The sequence below is a fragment of the Leguminivora glycinivorella genome, chromosome 12, assembly GCF_023078275.1.
Source record: "Leguminivora glycinivorella isolate SPB_JAAS2020 chromosome 12, LegGlyc_1.1, whole genome shotgun sequence".
In the NCBI taxonomy this organism is placed as follows: Eukaryota; Metazoa; Arthropoda; class Insecta; order Lepidoptera; family Tortricidae; genus Leguminivora; species Leguminivora glycinivorella.
In genome coordinates this window covers 15,203,208-15,220,879 of record NC_062982.1, presented here as the reverse complement: position 1 = coordinate 15,220,879, position 17,672 = coordinate 15,203,208, and the positions used below count along the sequence as shown (strand labels likewise).

General features: G+C 41.4%; 2 protein-coding genes across 7 annotated transcripts in view; one reads left to right on the top strand and one right to left on the bottom strand.

Moving 5' to 3' along the window:
• Positions 1 to 7,023, top strand: part of LOC125232040 (neurabin-1) — a 67,847-nt gene extending 60,824 nt beyond the window's left edge. For 5 of the 6 annotated variants that reach the window (XM_048137653.1, XM_048137652.1, XM_048137656.1 and 2 more), the window contains 7 exons: positions 3,256 to 3,391; positions 3,793 to 3,945; positions 4,561 to 4,716; positions 5,088 to 5,199; positions 5,997 to 6,148; positions 6,402 to 6,549; positions 6,884 to 7,023. In XM_048137653.1, the coding sequence (XP_047993610.1) occupies positions 3,256 to 3,391; positions 3,793 to 3,945; positions 4,561 to 4,716; positions 5,088 to 5,199; positions 5,997 to 6,148; positions 6,402 to 6,503 (811 nt within the window). In that variant the 3' untranslated portion in view covers positions 6,504 to 6,549; positions 6,884 to 7,023. Of the gene's footprint in view, positions 1 to 3,255; positions 3,392 to 3,792; positions 3,946 to 4,560; positions 4,717 to 5,087; positions 5,200 to 5,996; positions 6,149 to 6,401; positions 6,550 to 6,883 lie in introns of those variants that run through there. The other variant, XR_007177692.1, reaches the window with a different exon arrangement.
• A 6,665-nt stretch (positions 7,024 to 13,688) lies between these two features.
• LOC125232044 (p21-activated protein kinase-interacting protein 1-like) lies at positions 13,689 to 17,534 on the bottom strand. The gene is made up of 3 exons (XM_048137658.1): positions 17,369 to 17,534; positions 16,995 to 17,286; positions 13,689 to 16,647 (listed from the first exon to the last, which is right to left on the bottom strand). Exons 1-3 carry the CDS (start codon positions 17,435 to 17,437, stop codon positions 15,839 to 15,841), a joined length of 1,170 nt encoding a protein of 389 aa, XP_047993615.1. The 5' UTR covers positions 17,438 to 17,534; the 3' UTR covers positions 13,689 to 15,838.
• Positions 17,535 to 17,672: the final 138 nt, after the last annotated feature.

Here is a 17,672-nt window from a genome sequence, read left to right as displayed (position 1 = left end):
TGGCGCGGAGCTACGTGTGGTGGCCCGGAGTGGACGAGGCCGTGGAGGCGCGGTGTCGCGCGTGCGAGGCGTGCGCGGCGGTGGCCGCGGCGCCGCCGGCGAGCGCGCCGGCGCCATGGCATTGGCCGTCGCGGGCTTATGAAAGAGTTCACATTGACTTTTTAGGTCCTTTAGATGGTCGTACCTACATGGTATCAATTGATGCACGATCAAAATGGATTGAGGTGTCGTGCATGGCACGTACGACCGCCGATAGTGTAATAAACAAGCTATTGGAATCTTGGTCAAGGTGGGGTATTCCAAAACAAATAGTCTCTGATAATGGCCCGCCATTTTCCAGTAAGCAATTTAATGACTTTTTAGAAAAAATTGTGTACGTCATACCTTTTCGGCTCCTTATCATCCAGCGTCTAATGGGGCGGTGGAGGGGCGGTAAAATTGATAAAACGTGTAATTAAAAAAGCCAAGCACGAGAGGGTTAACATTGACAAAGCCATACTGAAATTTCTATTGCACTATCATAATACTCCTCATTGTACCACCGGTGAGACGCCAGCTCGGTTGTTGTAGGGTCGCGACTTACGTATTCGTTTAGATGCCATTAAGCCAGATAGATCCGCTAAAGTCATCAACGAACAATCGAAAGTGGTAGAAAAATCACATAGACCATCTAGGCATTTAGAAATAGGTGAGCCCGTGCAGTACCGAACATTCGGACAGGATGCAAAATGGGCGGATGGTTATGTAGCCAATAGGTTTGGGAAGTCTGATTATACGGTTGCGACAGGTGACGGAACTACACACCATCGACATATAGATCAAATGAAGCGCCGATACTTAAGAAACTCGAACGCCTGTCCTCCATCCAAGAGTGAAACCGAACCAGGGTGTGTCGTGCAGAACGGCCGGCCAGCTAGTGTTGATGGCGCCGTGCCCAGCGTTGACATTATGGCGAAGAGCTCTGGCGTCGACGTGAGGTCTACCGCGGGGCAACCGGCGTCGCCGCCAGCGCCCGCGACGCCTGCGGGGGTCTCGCAGCACGCGGGGGACGGGGAGATCAAGGTAGTCGAGGGGGGTGATCCTACACGAGTAAAACGTGTCGACCCACCGTTACCAGTATTAGAAAAAAGAATACCTAAACAAGTTAAACGCTACGGATTTGAAATTGATTAAAATGTAATAATAGTCAACAGGTACATCCGTAATGTCATGAATCGTATCATCATTACCTGAATTGTTCCCTGCCTAATTGTTAATTATTATGTAAATACCTAAACCTATTAAACTAGGTAAGTCCTGGCTTGTCACACATTAGTAATAGATATTAAAATTTGTTGTTATTTTCTGTTAACCACATAACTCTTTACCCAATGTAATATGCGTTCTAATGTAGGAGCATTACGGTGCATGATATTGTTATGTGCATAACTGCTTACTACTTTTAACTAGCCTAGCCTTGTTACGAACACCGATAATGTGAATATGATTAGGGCACACAACAATGTACAATTTCATACACCTACCTAGCTTAAGTTATTTTTATCATTAGTAAAAAACTAGCGCCGTTTAGACTTAGTGTATGTAGTCGCATTTTTTTAAATGTATAATCTTACTATGTAAGTAATATTAGAATAAGTGTTGGGGTGTTATGTATAGATATGTGGGTACTCATAATATTGTAGATATACCTTCAGTCTGGAATAAAGCATCAGCTGTGTTAACGTACTCCCGTTGTTTTAATCAAATATCTCAAAAACCAGTTATCAAACTTGGTTATCTACGAGGAACAAGGGAAATGTTTCAACACATTTGTGCTTTTTCTGGTCATGACAATAAAGTCGTTTGCCTGAGCGTATTTCGCCCATGTGTCGTTACCGGTATATACATTTGTGGTGGATGTAAGTTCACCTATTTGCCTCGATATATGCGATGGACGCGGTGGATTTCTCATTTGAGCCTTTTGAATGTTAACAAAGCGGCGGAACCTAGACTGTAGTCTGATGTTCCGAAAGCGGTCGTTTCGCCTTTATTTGAAAATCGTTTTGAATGTCGTGATGCTATTTAATACGATGGAATGTTTTAAACTACATAGTTATATTCATGATGCGTTCGGTTCAGTATGAACTGTTAAAAGTGATTATTTCAGCCATAACTATAAAATTTAAGCATGCGTGGTGTGAGGTGAGGTGGGGTGGGAGGAGCCGCAAGTTTCATTTTAATAGGACAACCTCGCGTTTTATGCACCACGCATATGATTCAGCTTGTGGTATGGAACAGTCGTGTTAAACCGCTACTCCACTATCAATATGTTTATCATAGAAATATATGATCAAAGGTCTGTATGCCTCCCTTTTTCTCCAACGTGAAGAAAAAGGAAGGCATGTCGCCTATGATCATATTTATATGATAAACATTAGGGTGGACCGAAAAAACACTTTTCTGGAATTAGCAAACCTAATAGTTATCAATCAATGCCCCTTAGTCTATGAAGCCTTTGTGCAAATTTTCAGCTTTTTAAATCAACATCTTCTGCCTCCGCATTAGGTTTGAAATTTTGAAAATCTCATACAAACCTGAAAATTCAACTTTTAGATAAAAAATATTTTTCGGCAGTAATATGTTCAGTATACATTATTGATACAATATTATTACAAGAAACTACCAAAAATTGCTAAAATAGCGTTAAAAATCGCCAATTTTCAGTATTTTAGCGGCTATTTTAGCGAATGTACTGAAACTAGACAAACTTTGGCGATTCTTGACGCTATTTTCGCAACTTTTTGTAGTTTCTCATAATGATATGTATCAATAACATATACTAAACATAATACTGCCGAAAATTTTTTTATCTGAAAGTTTAATTTTTAGGTTTCTATGAGATTTTCAAAATTTCAACCCTAATGCGGAGGCAGAAGATGTTGATTTAAAAAGCTGAAAATTTGCACAAAGGCTTCATAGACTAAGGGGCATTGATTGATAACTATTAGGTTTGCTAATTCCAGAAAAGTGTTTTTTCGCTCCACCCTAATAAACATATGATAGTAGAGTGTCGGCCTTAACGGCCCAGCCACGACATCGGTCTAAGCGCGGCAGCGGCGAGTGGCAGCCATACGTCCGAATGAAAAGTCCCATCGCTGTGTCTCGCTTCAATGTATGGCCGCCGCTCGCCGCTGTCGCGCTTAGACCAATGTCGTGGCTGAGCCGTAAAGCGGTTGCGACTACGCGTGTGTGGTAACGCATGTCCTCCCCCCGCAGAGCGGTGCGCGAGCGCGCGCGGCGCGCCGCGGCCGAGGGCTCGCCGGCCGAGGCGCCCCCCGCGCCCGCGCCCGCCGCCGAGCCCGCGCCCTCGCGCATCCCCGAGGTCACCGAGCTGCGCGCGCTGCTGCACGAGGTGACTACAATTGTTCTACGATCACATTATACACCCCTGTCATTTGTAATTGGGTCAGTGTAGGCGGCTATCGGACCGGTGTCTCTACTCTAAAGCGGTCTTAGAAAACGTTCCTTTCATACCAGATTTACAAAAATTAGCTAAAATAACATTTTTGACAAACTTTTTTTATAGCTAAATGTTCAATACCTAGATCCTTTTCCTACCAGAGATCGAAAGCCTGTGAGACCAAACAGAATCTCGGTTAAAAAAAGAACACTTTCCTTTACAAAAAAAAAATCGCATGCTATTTTTTTCTCTATCCATAACCAATAATTTCTTAGGAGTGAATTTAGTGTATGGTAATCTTAAAACTCAAAAGTGAGTAACATATTTTATACATATGAACGATGACTCCTCAGGTGGTCGGTATGGAGGCGGGCGGCGCACCGGCGGCAGAAGTGGTGTCGCGCGTGCGCGAGTGGTGCGCGGCGCGGGCGCCCGACGACGCGCTGCGGGACGACCTCGCGCTCGCCGCCGACACCGCGCAGCGCGCCCAACGCAAATACGATAAGGTACATCACCAATGTAGTATGTAGGCGAGAACTGCATCAAAACAAAAACTTTCTTTTATAACAGCCCCATTGGGAGAAACATAGGAGAATGTTGGTCGACGCTACACAGGGCCCTCTGCCCTAGGTCAATAGGTTGTCTTGCTTTGTATTCTATTCAAATCATTGAATTATATAATAGAAATAGCTTTGTGTCAAATTGTATACTCCCACTTCTCTATCTTATTATCTATCTACTATTCTTCCAGTCTGTACTTTCCTTCTTCCCTTCTTACTTGGCACTGATCACTCACACCGCAGCTGTAACTGGCCCCAGGCGCGGCCAAACAGCAAACATCATGCTAAAAAAAAATGTAGGCGAGCTATGCGCTGACGACAGAAGTGGTGTCGCGAGTGCGCGAGTTTTGCGCGGCGCGCGCCTGACGACGCGCAGCGCTCAACGAAAATACAATAAAAATACACATGCGTGTTGATTGATATCTAATACTCCACTCATCATCTATCTAGTAATCGTCGATTCGTTTCGTGCGACATTTATTATATTCTAGCGATATTGACACATATTTGATTGTGCCTTGTGGTCGCATGTAACCTAAACTGAAAGTAATCTTCTTACAGGCCCGTCGAGCGTTGCGAGAATGGCGCCGCACACGCGCCATGGTTCGCGCGCGCGAAGAATGGTGGAGCAGCAACGCGCGCGATGCGCACCGCGAATACTCATGCGCGCTGTCCGCGCTGCACGAGCGCGTGGCGCGGCTCGAGGTGCTGCTGCTGGTGAGTGTACTGCACTCAAAAACTCGATAAAAAAATGTAGTTCTGCGTTCGCAATGTTAGGATGATGCCTCGTTTTAGGATTCCTACACGCGTTGTGTGACTGACGAAGGACTCAGCCAAGTTATGTAGCTCGATCGCCATGAAAATTGCAATGGTGCCAGGATCTGGATTGAGTGTATCGTATTTTATTTTGGCTTCTCTAGTATCTCGAGAACTTGCTCTAGTCTTCTCTTAGTTAGACGAAGTCCGTCAAGCAGTTACTCAAGCGTCTACAGAACTGGAACAGTTTTTCGAAGCACTATGGCGTAGCAAATTGCAAAATAATGATATCGCAGTCACGTATCGAATATTAATTTGTAATGGTTTTCCAGGAAACGCAGAAGAAAGCCGGTCTACCGGTGATGTTGCCGCACGAACCCTCCGCTCGCCGCGAGACGCCGCCGCTACCACGCCGTCCCGACCCAGACCCTCTGCTCATCAACGGTGACTTTATTTAAATATCAATACATACACCGTGTTTCACTTAACACTAAAAACCTGAAAACCGTTTGTTCAGAGTCGAGAGTAGAATCGATTGAGCTAAATCTTGATGGGGGTAATATTTTTATTTAAATTAGTATTATTAGTTATTTTTTATGTGCCTATTCTATTGTATTCGTAATACAACATTGTGTATATCGCATTGCTAGAGGTTCTTTTTCAGTATTTGGGGGTATTAATACTGGCTGGTTACTTGGACGATTATTTTTTCCGCTACGAGTTTGACGTTGTTTGTCAATTTCATCTTAATGTTTATCATAAGTCATAACAAATTGAACTCGTACCTAATTACAACCTTGTCATTTGGAATATTGGGTTTAAATTTGCTTACTGCGATTACCTGTCCAATTTGAAGTTTACTGTGACAAAGCTTTAAAGTGTTTTACAGTGACATCTTAGCTGTCTATTGGTAAACCTTATGTCGTTGCAGTAACGTACACAAATAAATAGTTTAATGGTTTATGATGGTAGTTAGCAATTATTTTATTGAGTGTAGAGCTAAAAGTCAAGTAGAGTTGTACAGAAAATTAAAAATTCAATTTAAAAAAAAAGTAACCATCTGATTAAAAGATGAATACTCTAGATGAGTTTAAAAAAATAAAAATCAGTTGGGGTGTCTGAGGTTTTGAGTGATACCGGAAACACGTTGTATATTTATTTAAAAAAAATACATAGAAATTGTTAAGACTTAAGTATACATCTACACTCGTCGACTAAACCTACATGTTATTGTTTGTCAGATCCCTGGAGCTCCGATAGCGACCTGTCCGATTTGTCACCCATAGAAGACGAGTACGCCAAAGTAGACAAGTCTGCGCGACGGGAGCGCGAGGCGCGCGAGCGGGAAGCGCCGGACATCGGTGACGTCACCGTGACAGAACCTGAGGCTAAGGTGAGATTCATTCAACATAATAATTTGTATGTGTGATTTGACGCACGCAGCCGTGCGATTTTTTTTAGATTGAGCTCAGGAGCATTAAGCATCTTGAAATAACCCCAATTTCATAACATGTGTTAAATTTGTGTATGCCATTCATGAACCATTTGTGGAACAATCACTAGCAGTGCATTTAGTAGTGTTTTAGTTAGTTCTATTCACGAATTGCGTTAATGTTATTAGTAACTTGTCACTTTTTCTGCATCAGGTCGTGGACGCTCGACCAGTAAACAGCGTGGCGCCTTCCGTCAGCCGCCAGTGTCAGCACCCGTGCCGATCTACGCCACGCCGCCGCACACGCCGCACATGACGCCGCCCGCGCACCAGGCACCGCCTGTTACCACCGCAGACACCACGTGAGTATGCCCCTTAAAAAGTCAAACTTCGACGCCCAGCAAACTACTAAGTATCAATCCAATACTACATTGTATTTTCATTGCAAAACTTGCTTTTTTTGAAGGGCAACTTTTAATTTGACTTCCAACTGACAGTGTTAAACGTTTAAGCGCTCTGTGTTGCCAACTTGAATTTTGCAAAACAACACATGACGAAGTTTCACTTCTTCCGCGCGGAGGGACTCTACCCATTATTTTTATTTCACTGTCCCCACGTTGTTCGTTTGTTTCAAGAGCTAAAAAATCATCCTTAGGATACCTAAAACATCATATTAGCAATGCCGTTTATTTCCAGCGCTCCCACACCCGTTGCAACGGTAGCAGCGTCCGCAGTTGGCGCATCACGCGAGCTAGACGCGGCCGTGCCACGCTCCGGGCCGTTATTGGACACATCAGCACACCGGGCTCGCACAGATCTGGCGCGCCACCGCCACCACGCTCCTCACTCGCCGCATTCGCTCAGCAACGCCAGCTCTGTAAGTATACATACATACACTTCGAACCACAAACACTCGCTGCCATACACGTACTCAAAACAAATGACAGTCTGCGTTGAGTATGCATCGGCATCTGAAGAAGCGACGTCTCAACTAGACTGCAGTCGCCCAAGCATGAGCTTGATGGCCATTTTCGCGAAAAAAGATTTCAAAAACTTTTTTTTTCCAAAATCAGAAGATTCCAGGTTCGAATCCTGGCAGGATCGCCATGAAATGTATGTGTACTACTTGGAGTAAATGACAAGTCAATACTCAGGGATAAACTGAACCTTTATTTGAAGACACATCGGGTTTATATACTAGGGTAATATCTAATTATCGACCAATGTGGGTTTTATCATGGTATTCATTTCAGATAGGATATACTCTTATTTCAAAGGTTTATGATTGTACTTGATACTCTTGATAGCATATCTTAATGTTAATTTAATGATCTTTAAAGGTTATCTATCTATGTGTGAGTGTATGACGCTGCTATGACTGTGACCTCACTACAACAGGTAAATTTAATGTTTTTCCTACTCAGGAAACTACACACGTAGGAGGTAGGGCTAGGGCATAGCGAATGATATTCCGCTTTGTGTGGTAGGGCACAGCACAGCGGATATCGTCTCGCTCGAATCTAGAGCAGAGCCCAACTGGGGAAGTACCTCCGCCTTACAGAAGACCGCAGCCAAATAGCACTAGACCCTACTCATAGTGTTGTGTTCCTGCCGGTGAGTAAGGCTGCCAGAGCTCAACGAGGGTGCGGTGTGCTGATGACGGGAGGACTTACGGAACTAACTTGTTCCGTCTATTGTCCTTTGAGTCGTCGGCAACCCGAACCCTCCTTGGAACTTGTACACTCCTTTTTGCTGTGTACTTAACACAGCAGGGAGTGTACAAGTTTCTAATGGGGTGGCAACGCGCATGTGACACTGTTTGAGTTGCAGGCGTCCATAGGTTACGGTGACCGCTTTACATCAGGCGGACCGTATGCTTGTTTGCCACCGACGTAGTATATAAAAAAAAACCGGCCAAGTGCGAGTCGGACTCGCGCACCGAGGGTTCCGTACAAACCTGCATTTGATATGAATTTCAACTTGATAGCTCTACGCGTTCATGAGGAAAAAAGTAATAAGTTTATATTTATTAAAAAATATATATTTTGTAATGTAACTAAAAATTTAAGGTTTTCGGAATTTTTCCTTTATGTGTGCTATAAAACGTTGCTTCATGCCAAATTTCAAGATTCTAGGTCGACTGGAAGTACCCTTTAGGTTTTGATTCCCTTGCGAGTACTTGCGAGTTTCAAAATATGCAGCTTAAATTGCTGTTTCTTTTGATTGCGTTGACATAGAAGTTTGATTTTGTTACAACTTAAAGGTATTATAGACCTGAGTATTTGGTATGAATTTCAATTTAATACCTCTACGCGTTTATGAGGAAATGGGTAGTAAGGTTAAAATTATTAAAAAAAAATATATTATGTGATGTAACTAAAAATTTATGGTTTTCGTAATTTTTCCTTTATCTATGCTATAAGACGTTGCTTCGTACCAAATTTCAAGATTCTGAGTTCACGGGAAGCACCCTGTAGGTTTTGATTCCCTTGCAAGTGTCGAAAATTTGCGGCATAAACGGCTGTATCTTTTGATTGCGTTGGCTTAGAAGTTTGATTTTTTCACAGCTTCAAGGGACAGTAGACCTGAGTAATTGATATAAATTTCAGCTTCATACCTCCACGCGTTCCTGAGAAAAAGGGTCTTGACAGACGGACGGACGGACGGACAGACGGACAACAAAGTGATCCTATAAGGGTTCCGTTTTTTCCTTTTGAGGTACGGAACCCTAAAAAAACTCAGAATCACGAGCCCTTGCTATACTACTAGGCGGAAAAAAGCGTCCCAAATATTTTATTTCCACTCCGTTACTATTTTTCAAACACTTTGTGCAGCAGTTACAAAGTGGAAAGTATGCAAAACAATATAAAATTTTGGGACCATTTTTTCGTCTCTCGTGTTTTATCCTAGACCGAAAGGCCTCGTGATTCTGAGTCGGAAAAACATAAAATTTGCCCACCTTAAAAAAAATGTGATTCTTCTCGCGAAAATGCCCTGATGCGACCGTTGCTACGGGCCACTAGACAGACGTAACGCCGTGGCTTGCGAGGGCGACGGTCGCGCGATGGTCGCGCGACGGCGATGCGACGCATACGAAATCAAACCTTATCGATATGGAAGTATGAGACGCGACGGCGACGGTCGCGCGACCGTCGCCCACGCAAGACACGGCGTGATCAATGTCTTACCCAAAAGAAAGATATGACTATATTTTATGCGTTCATTGCACCACCACTCAGCTGAAATACATTCCACACACATTTACCTGAAATCATGTTTATAAACAGAGAGTGTGAATTCTTCTTTTCTTAAGGACTTCGTTTTGCTCACTTTGAATATTTCTTTGCAGTATGACGGATTAGACGACTCGTATAACGACTCTGCGGACGAATCTCTAAGCGAATCCACATCGGGAGCGCCAACACATACTGGAGCGCCCTCTGTAAGTGTCTTTCCACCTCATCCAGTTACCTTAATAATCGAATAGCAACTAAACACATGTTTATTTCCTTAGCAGCGAGAGAGGCAAAGCTGTGGAAGCTCTGTGGGAAGCGCAACTGACGACGCCATATATTCAAGGGACCACAGGCATCATCAACTTACAGGTATTTATTAAGGATAATATATTTGTTTTTGCCGAATAAGGCCGGGAGCAAAAAGTAAAGCTTCAAGCGCTTTACTGGTTGCTTTCTATGTTGTGTTCGTATCGTATATTCATATCGACATTCACAAACAAAATACATCCGATATGATACCTAAACCAACATAACCTATACACGTTTGAAAGATTTGCACATGAAAGATGCATGTACACGAACATACCGAATGAAAACCCCCGTGTTTGTGATTAACGCAAGCTTACCATTGCCATTACCTACACACATTCTATTGTCGCCATACCATGAATAATCGTTACACATTCGACACACTAAAACTTGATATGTATACACAATATCGTAATTTAAGACGTTCCAATGATAATCTGCTGATGGTGTTCATGATTGCCATTGCCAGTCGTACGGTGTGATCTAGAATACCTTCTGGAATAGTTGGAGAATCAAAATTATAGTATTGAAATAATAGTAAATTCATTCTAGATTGATTGATCGGTACACTCTAAAGTACATGCATAAATGTATTCGAGCTTACATAAAATTCAGTTTCGGAACGCATTTTTTGTTCTATAAATAAAACATAATACCTATACCTATACAATTAAAGCAAATCATATCGAGTTAAACAGAGCGTCATATGGTTTAAATCAGAGTAGGTGACAATAAAAGAAATGAAATGAAAAAGGTTCGGTTTAGTTTTAACGCATAGATAAGGAATATTCCACCGGGTTGTCCCGTACAAACGCGTGTTTTTTCATATTGCATAAGTTCCCAATTAGACGGACGGATCAAGAACTTGCATGCGATTGCGGTATTTGGCCGATCATCTGAATCCATTGAACACCTAAATTGTATGCAAGTTTCAAGTAAATGGGTCTTTAGCTGCATAGCGTTTATTGATGACATATTTGTCTTAGCATTTTGAGAACGGTTGTCGAAAAAGAGTTCTCTTAAAATGTCGATAAATATCGCGTTTGAACGGGACATTCGCCCTGGGCACGGTCTAAGTGAGATGGGGTGAAGGTCCGGCCGCGTCGCTGGCGGAGCAGCTGAAGCAAGTGCTGGCGGAGCGCGAGCGGCGGCTGGGCAGCGCGCCCGGCGCGGGGAGCGGCGCCGCGCCGCCCGACCCCGTGCAGCTCACCAACGACCTCGTCGACGAGATCCGCCAGGCCGTCAGCGAGGCCAACGCCAGAGGTTGGTCCACGGTGCCGACGCATTTAGACTCATTTACACTACCGACAACTCGCATGCGACTCTATCGATGCGATGTATCTAATCATTGTGGACTATTGAGGTAACATCCAGCCGATCGAATGCCGCATTGTAATGAAAGTCGCGTGCGAGATCTCTTACCGTCTAAATCAGCTCTTAGATATTTAGTTGCTTGTTTCTTCTAGTTTAAGATCTTTTCTTTTATCTGAACCTCTGTAGGGCGCTATTTTCAGTCACTATCTCGGAACGTGGATCGAATTAAGAGTTCAATTAAATTTTTCATTTTATTGTAGGGCCGCGTTTTCTAATTTATTTCATTTCAATTATTTTTTATTTTATTACGTCATGGTTGGCATCATTTTGAACGGAATAATATCCCGCTTGACACCCAAGACCTGTATAGACCTTTGCATCATTTTTACCTTTAAACTCAATCTTAACCTGTGAAAACCCCTTATCCAATGAATCCAATGTAGGTAACCTCATATTATTTATACCAAATATCCAAACAAGATAAATTAAACGCTAGGACGTCTCTCTCTCTCTCTCTTCCAAGCTATTAATCCCACATGGTGGTGGGGTCAGCTTTCCTCGTCAGCCGCTTCCATTTCTTTCCTGCATTTTGTCCGCGATGTCGCGTACGCCCAGGCTGCCTCGCACGTACTCGTTGCGGATCCTATCGAGCCTGGTGACGCCGCACATCCATCTTAGCATCTTCATTTCGGCAACTTGAATAGTATGCACATCCTTCTGCTTAACTGCCCACGCTGCCCACGCTGCTGCAAACGCTAGGACGTCTGATATTATGTAATTAATTTTATTGATATGATTCCGGTAAAAAAATGCTGCTTTTTATTCTACCAGCATCTTCCTTTTTCGCACGCTTTTTCATGCACATATCAGCACATCACTCTCATTCATGATCTTGCTCATTGTTGAAACGGTTTGTACGCTTGGGTGATGGAATCTTTTTTCTTGGAAATTACTACTATAATACTTTTATTATTTTTTTGTAGCCAATTAATTATTAAATCGCCTTAATGTTGATATTTTTTTCGTGAAGCAAAAATAGTTCTTCACACTTGGGGACGAAATCTTATTTTGCACGATGAATAAGCCATATTAAAAACTTTATATGTATAAATAATGCTTAATATTTCTCTTGTAATATGTAGATCCGGCTTCCCCTCGCACAAAAAGCAGCTACAATAGCATTCAATTTTTGAATGTTCATTGATAATTGAAAGGAGTTTTAGTGAGCTTCTTACTCACGAGTAAAATAACAACAGAATATAAGAAAATTGGTTGCTATTTGTGTGGGTCGCGCAGACAGGGGCACAATTCTTTTAGACGACCATGACAGTCTGAAGCGACGGTCACAGAACGCACATGTGCATTCTTTGACCTTCTGAGAGTTGGATCCCATTCTGTAGCCGCATGATGACAGTAAAATGGGCATGTTATAGTGAAGAAAGCTCCGGCTTGCGTAGTCGGCGGCGAGGTGCCGTGGCAGCCGCTGTCCAGCGCCGTGTCCGAGGCCAGCTTGTCGCCCGCGCCGCTGTCGCCGCACCCCGTCACGCACTGGAGCAAGCAGCAGGTGAGTTTCTGCTTCTACATGAACTACCATGTTATAAAATGGACAAATTTCTACAAAACGCGAGGAAGCATTACGGAAGTTGTGTGCTGATATTAATAATTTTCGTAAAAACTGTTACCATCTGTCTAGAACAGGACGGGATGATTTGTACATTTTTTCTTCCTATTTTTATAGAAACTGACACATCGGCACGTCCCGTTCTGGACTGATTCATGATTTATGATATCGTCAGGAAATCGGACTAGTTATATTACGGCCTAATTTCACATCTAGTTTGGAAGGGCAGAACACATAGTAGTCGCTTTTGTATAAAATATTGCGATTGTTGTCGAGTGTAATGGTTCCCATAACCTGTGCAATATTAGTGACAATGTTAGTACCTAATTGTAGGAAGACGACAAAGAAAAGGGACGTCATAGGAGTAATATTTAATGCTAACAGCATCCCCACACTTTTGAATAAACTTATTTAAATTTTGAAATGTTAATTCGTATGCAGGTATGGCAGTGGGTATCAGGCCTAGGCGAGGGCCTAGAGCGGCACGCGAGCGCGTTCGCCGCGCGCGGCGTGGACGGCGCGCTGCTACTAGCTCTGAGCTCCGCCGACCTCAAGCTGCTCGGGCTCGGCGGCGACGACCGCCGCCGCATGAAGCGCCGCCTCAAGGAGCTGCGCCAGGCGCACGAGAAACACCTCAAGGCCCTCAAGAAGGCCGAGAAGAAGGCCAAGAAGAAATAGGCCAGTCGTCCAGGGTCAGTCGCGTACACGATCTAACACTCTTCTCTAACGTTAACGGTCGCGTTTATTACGAGATACTAAAAAGATATGGCATTTGCCTCTTTCTCAATCGGATGCTTTATCTTTCGTGATGTGATAAATGTGACATAGTGGTTCTACCACTTACTTGAGCAGAAATTGCAAAAAAAAAATCGACTATTCACTTGAATAGGAATCAAGTCATTGTAACTTATAGAAGTGGTACCTTCGTATATTTTCTCTCTCTTCTATACAGCGAGTTACTTTCATGAAAATTGATAAATGAAGAAGAATTACGTTTACTTTATAGTTTGTTCTTATTTCCACTATTAAAGTTTGTTGTAGACAACTTCTTATTAAAACAACGAACTCTTGCGCATATGTAATTTTTCTTCAGCTCTTTTACGTCTTCTTTTGTCTACTGAACTAATTTATACTGGAAACTGAGCGACTGGCTCTGACGACTGGCGGGTCGGGGTGAAGCTAAAGCTGTGTCCGATAGCGTAGAGAGTGCCATCTGACTTATAGCTTAGGGTTTAGTGACGGTAGGGTAGAGTCGAACGAAGAAATACTAATAATCGAAATTTAGATGTAAGTGAATACGGAACAGGACAAGTAGAAAGCATTTATCTAGACTGTCTATCCTAACTTATCTAATCTCTGTATATTTTTATTCAATGTCAGTTCTTTCCTACGACTTACTTCTTTTATCGTTCCTATGCGGTATTATTTGTGTCAGTTTTCTTCAAGTTTGATGTGAAGTATGGACTGCTGGAAATCACTGGCTCAATCTAGTCATAAGATCAATCGTAAGCTGCTCGAAAGTCTGCTAATTTTCTTCTAAGATTTTTGAAATACATGTATAAGATAAACTATGTAATGTTCAATATTCATGAATTGTCAATAAAATTGTATAATATCGCAGTAACAACTATCGGTTTGTAATTCCTAATCGTTGCAAGGTTCTATTTTTCAGACAAAAACTGGTTATTTTCGGCATGAATTTGAAAATAAATAACTTTGCACAAAATGTACTTAGTATTTTATAGCGACTGGTCGTTAGAGCGACGTTGCTACTGTGTTAGTAAAATATTTAAATTACATAGAATACATTCGACATTCATCGAGCATGTGATCTCATCTCATTAAAGTTGTTACTTATCTTTCAACCACACAGCATTTTTTATCCATTGCGCTATTAAATAAAATGTTTATCTTATGAAATCGTAATGATTATAACTTATATTCATTGAAATAAATACATTCCAGTGAAATTTTCTCTTGATATTTCTGTACGAGTTGTCAAATATAAGTCTGGCTTTATAGTTTTCTTAGGCGATGGCCGAGACTGCCCCCACTCACAATACCTGTTTATACGAGCTTGTACAAATGTGAAGGACTTGCCCGCGGTGAGGCGGAGGGCGCAGTCTCGGCCGCATAGAGTATTCAATTATTCACGTGTGTATGTTCGGTTCTGTAGCCACCTGTATCGTTCGTGTAAATAAGCCGGGCGCGAGCGGCGTGCTTCATAACTCTGTGTATGACTGAATGTACATTGTGCATTTAGGATATTTATTTTAATTAAGAAATAACGAATAATGTAAGTAGGAAGTCCATTAACAATTGCCAAAATTGATCAGTACTGTTTATAATTGTTGATTTTTTTAATTTAAATTTTCCTTAAATTATTTAATATTTATTTTGGGACCAAATTAATTTATTGTGTCTTACAGTTTATTATTTATGTATTTGGGTGTGCGGTTGGGAGAGATTTTTTTATTTATAATTAAATAAACAAACCAAAGTCTACATCATATTGTTTTTTACTATCAATTATGATCAATGTGAACATCATGTACATTTCCTAAAATGATGGTGAAAATATAGTCTGCAGTGGTAATGTGTGTTTTCTTTTATTTTTGCATCTTGGTAAGCCAGAAATACATTATTAAAACGTGACACATTATGATTTGATGGGTTAATCAAATGAGGAGGCACACTGACATTTTATCCCGCCAGGCAGCGCCTGGGCATGTCACTGTCATTCATATGTGTGAGAAAAAAATATCTTCTCGCTCTCACATATGAAATTCTTCATCTGTGCAATGGACATTTGTCATAATCTTTGAGTGTGCCTCCTCATTGTTTTAATTTGTATAATCGTTAAATTTACACTATGATCATGAGCAGACCACTCGACGTCGGCGCCGAGTGTTACCAACACTTCAGTACTATACTATTCAATATACTCTATGGTCGGCACCATCAAGTCACATTTTAAAATGTAATTTTGGTTTGACTCTTTCACCACCAGACATTAACAGAATCTTTAGCAGCAAGGCCCAAGGGTAACATTCAAGGTTTATCCTCATACTTAATTTTTTTTCATGGTGTTGGAAGAGTTACTCCTTCTCAACCCACTTTAACAAAATTACTTTCAGTTTGAAATTTTTTTATTAATAAAAAGAACATTTATCATTCAACTACTTTATTTTTCTTGTTTTTATTTTTGTTTCTTTTCTTTTTCTTAAACTTCTTCTTAGGTGGGGCACCTCCTTCCTTTTCTTCATCATCATTTCCATAACTAATGGTTACAAAGGCTCCTGGCTTCCTCTTTGGTGGTGGTGATGGAGCTTTAGGTTCATCCTCATCAGAAACATCACTCTTATCTTTTTCCTCTGTCTCCTTAATATTCTCCTCTGCTTCAGACTGTTCTTCATCTGATTTCTCCTCTTTCTTGATTAAATGGCTTTGTCTGTTCAAAGTGACACAGGTTACTCTACAAGCAGCATTGTATGAGCTTAACTCACTCAGTTTGGAATCACTCTCAGACCAAACTTTAATTTCTCCTGAACTGGATAGTGAATACAATATATTGTTATTGTAATGAAGACACTTGACTCTTTGTTTATGAGCTTTGTAAGTTTGTGCTTGAGTATCAGAAACAGTGAAGGATATAATATTCCCACTGTCCAATCCTACATACATCTGCTCATCAGACACCCACTGCACTGATGTTGGTTTAGTGGTGCATTTTATTTGTTTCTCAATCCCAGCTTTACTTATTGTCCACACATCCACATTTTGTTCATGAATGAGTGAGAATCTGTCACCAGCGGGAGAAAATTTGATTTCAGTAGGCAAAGTAACACCCTTGCTGGAAAGGTTGATGGTGAAAGCAGGGCGGCCCTTTACCAAATTCCAAGTTCTTAGTGTTTTGTCACCTCCTATACTTAGAGCTAGTTTGTCAGATGGGTGTACTGCTATATCAGTAATAGGAAATCCTGAAACAAAAGTATTTGGTCAAATTATAGTCCAATATTATCATATCTGGCAAGTTTAAGAAAAATACTCAAGAGATTCAAAGTGTGTGTTAGAAACGATAGGTACTAAGTCTGAAAACTGTAACAAAGTACATTTACTGCTACTACTTTTTCTTGGCACTTTTGATAGGTGATACATATTAGTGTAGCACAAATGCACCTCATTGCTAGTGTAAATCTTTTCAATATGCAAAACTCTGAGGTTGGACATTGAAGGCACTGGGAAAATCTCCTACTACTAACTATAGTAAGCCCAGTGCCTGTTAGAATACTAATTCTTAGCTTAAAACTAAACAGTATTAAGTTACCTTGATGAGCTTTCTTCCATATTTTCTCAATTTGCCAATTGCCAGTTCTTGTGACGATAATTGATCCATCGTCACTCCCCGTCAGCAGATGTGTCCCCTTGTGTGTGAATGCACAAGTGTTTACTGTACCATCATGGTTCATGAGGACTGTGTGCTCTTTTCGCGACTTCATATCAATCACCACAACTTTGTCATCAGTGCCACCAGACGCTAAAAATTTACCAGCTATGGACACACATCGCACTGAAGCAGTATGTGAATGTGTCGCAAAGGTTTGTTTAATTTTGCTTCTCTGCAAGAAGAAGAAATTGTTATTTGCCTTGAAAACCAAGAAATGTTATCATGTCATGCTGTAATCAGTTTAGCTAACTTACCTCATCTTCATAACTAAGTGAATATCCTAGCAAAAAGCCTTCATAGGTGCCCACTACTATTTCGTCCATTATAACATACAATATTGCATATTTTATAAGAAAAAGAGCATTGCAATCGCAAATCGCAACCTCAACTCAACAGTGCACCGCACACGCGCACACGTTTCTTTTGACATTGACAGAACAAAGAATGTCAAAGCTGCATTGAAGTTTTCGTTCAGAAATCAAGCGGAAACGAAGTTTGGTTAATGCAGGTAAATTTTACCTTGCAAATTTCAATATAATTATTACATTTGTTTACATG

Excerpts from the sequence above, each read along its gene's own strand:
- LOC125232044 (XM_048137658.1), bottom strand. The coding sequence starts at position 17,437 with ATGGACGAAATAGTAGTGGGCACCTATGAAGGCTTTTTGCTAGGATAT. Across the intron at positions 17,287-17,368 it reads CACTTAGTTATGAAGATGAG|AGAAGCAAAATTAAACAAAC; the intron begins GTAAGTTAGCTA and ends TTCTTCTTGCAG. Across the intron at positions 16,648-16,994 it reads ATGGAAGAAAGCTCATCAAG|GATTTCCTATTACTGATATA; the intron begins GTAACTTAATAC and ends CTTTTGTTTCAG.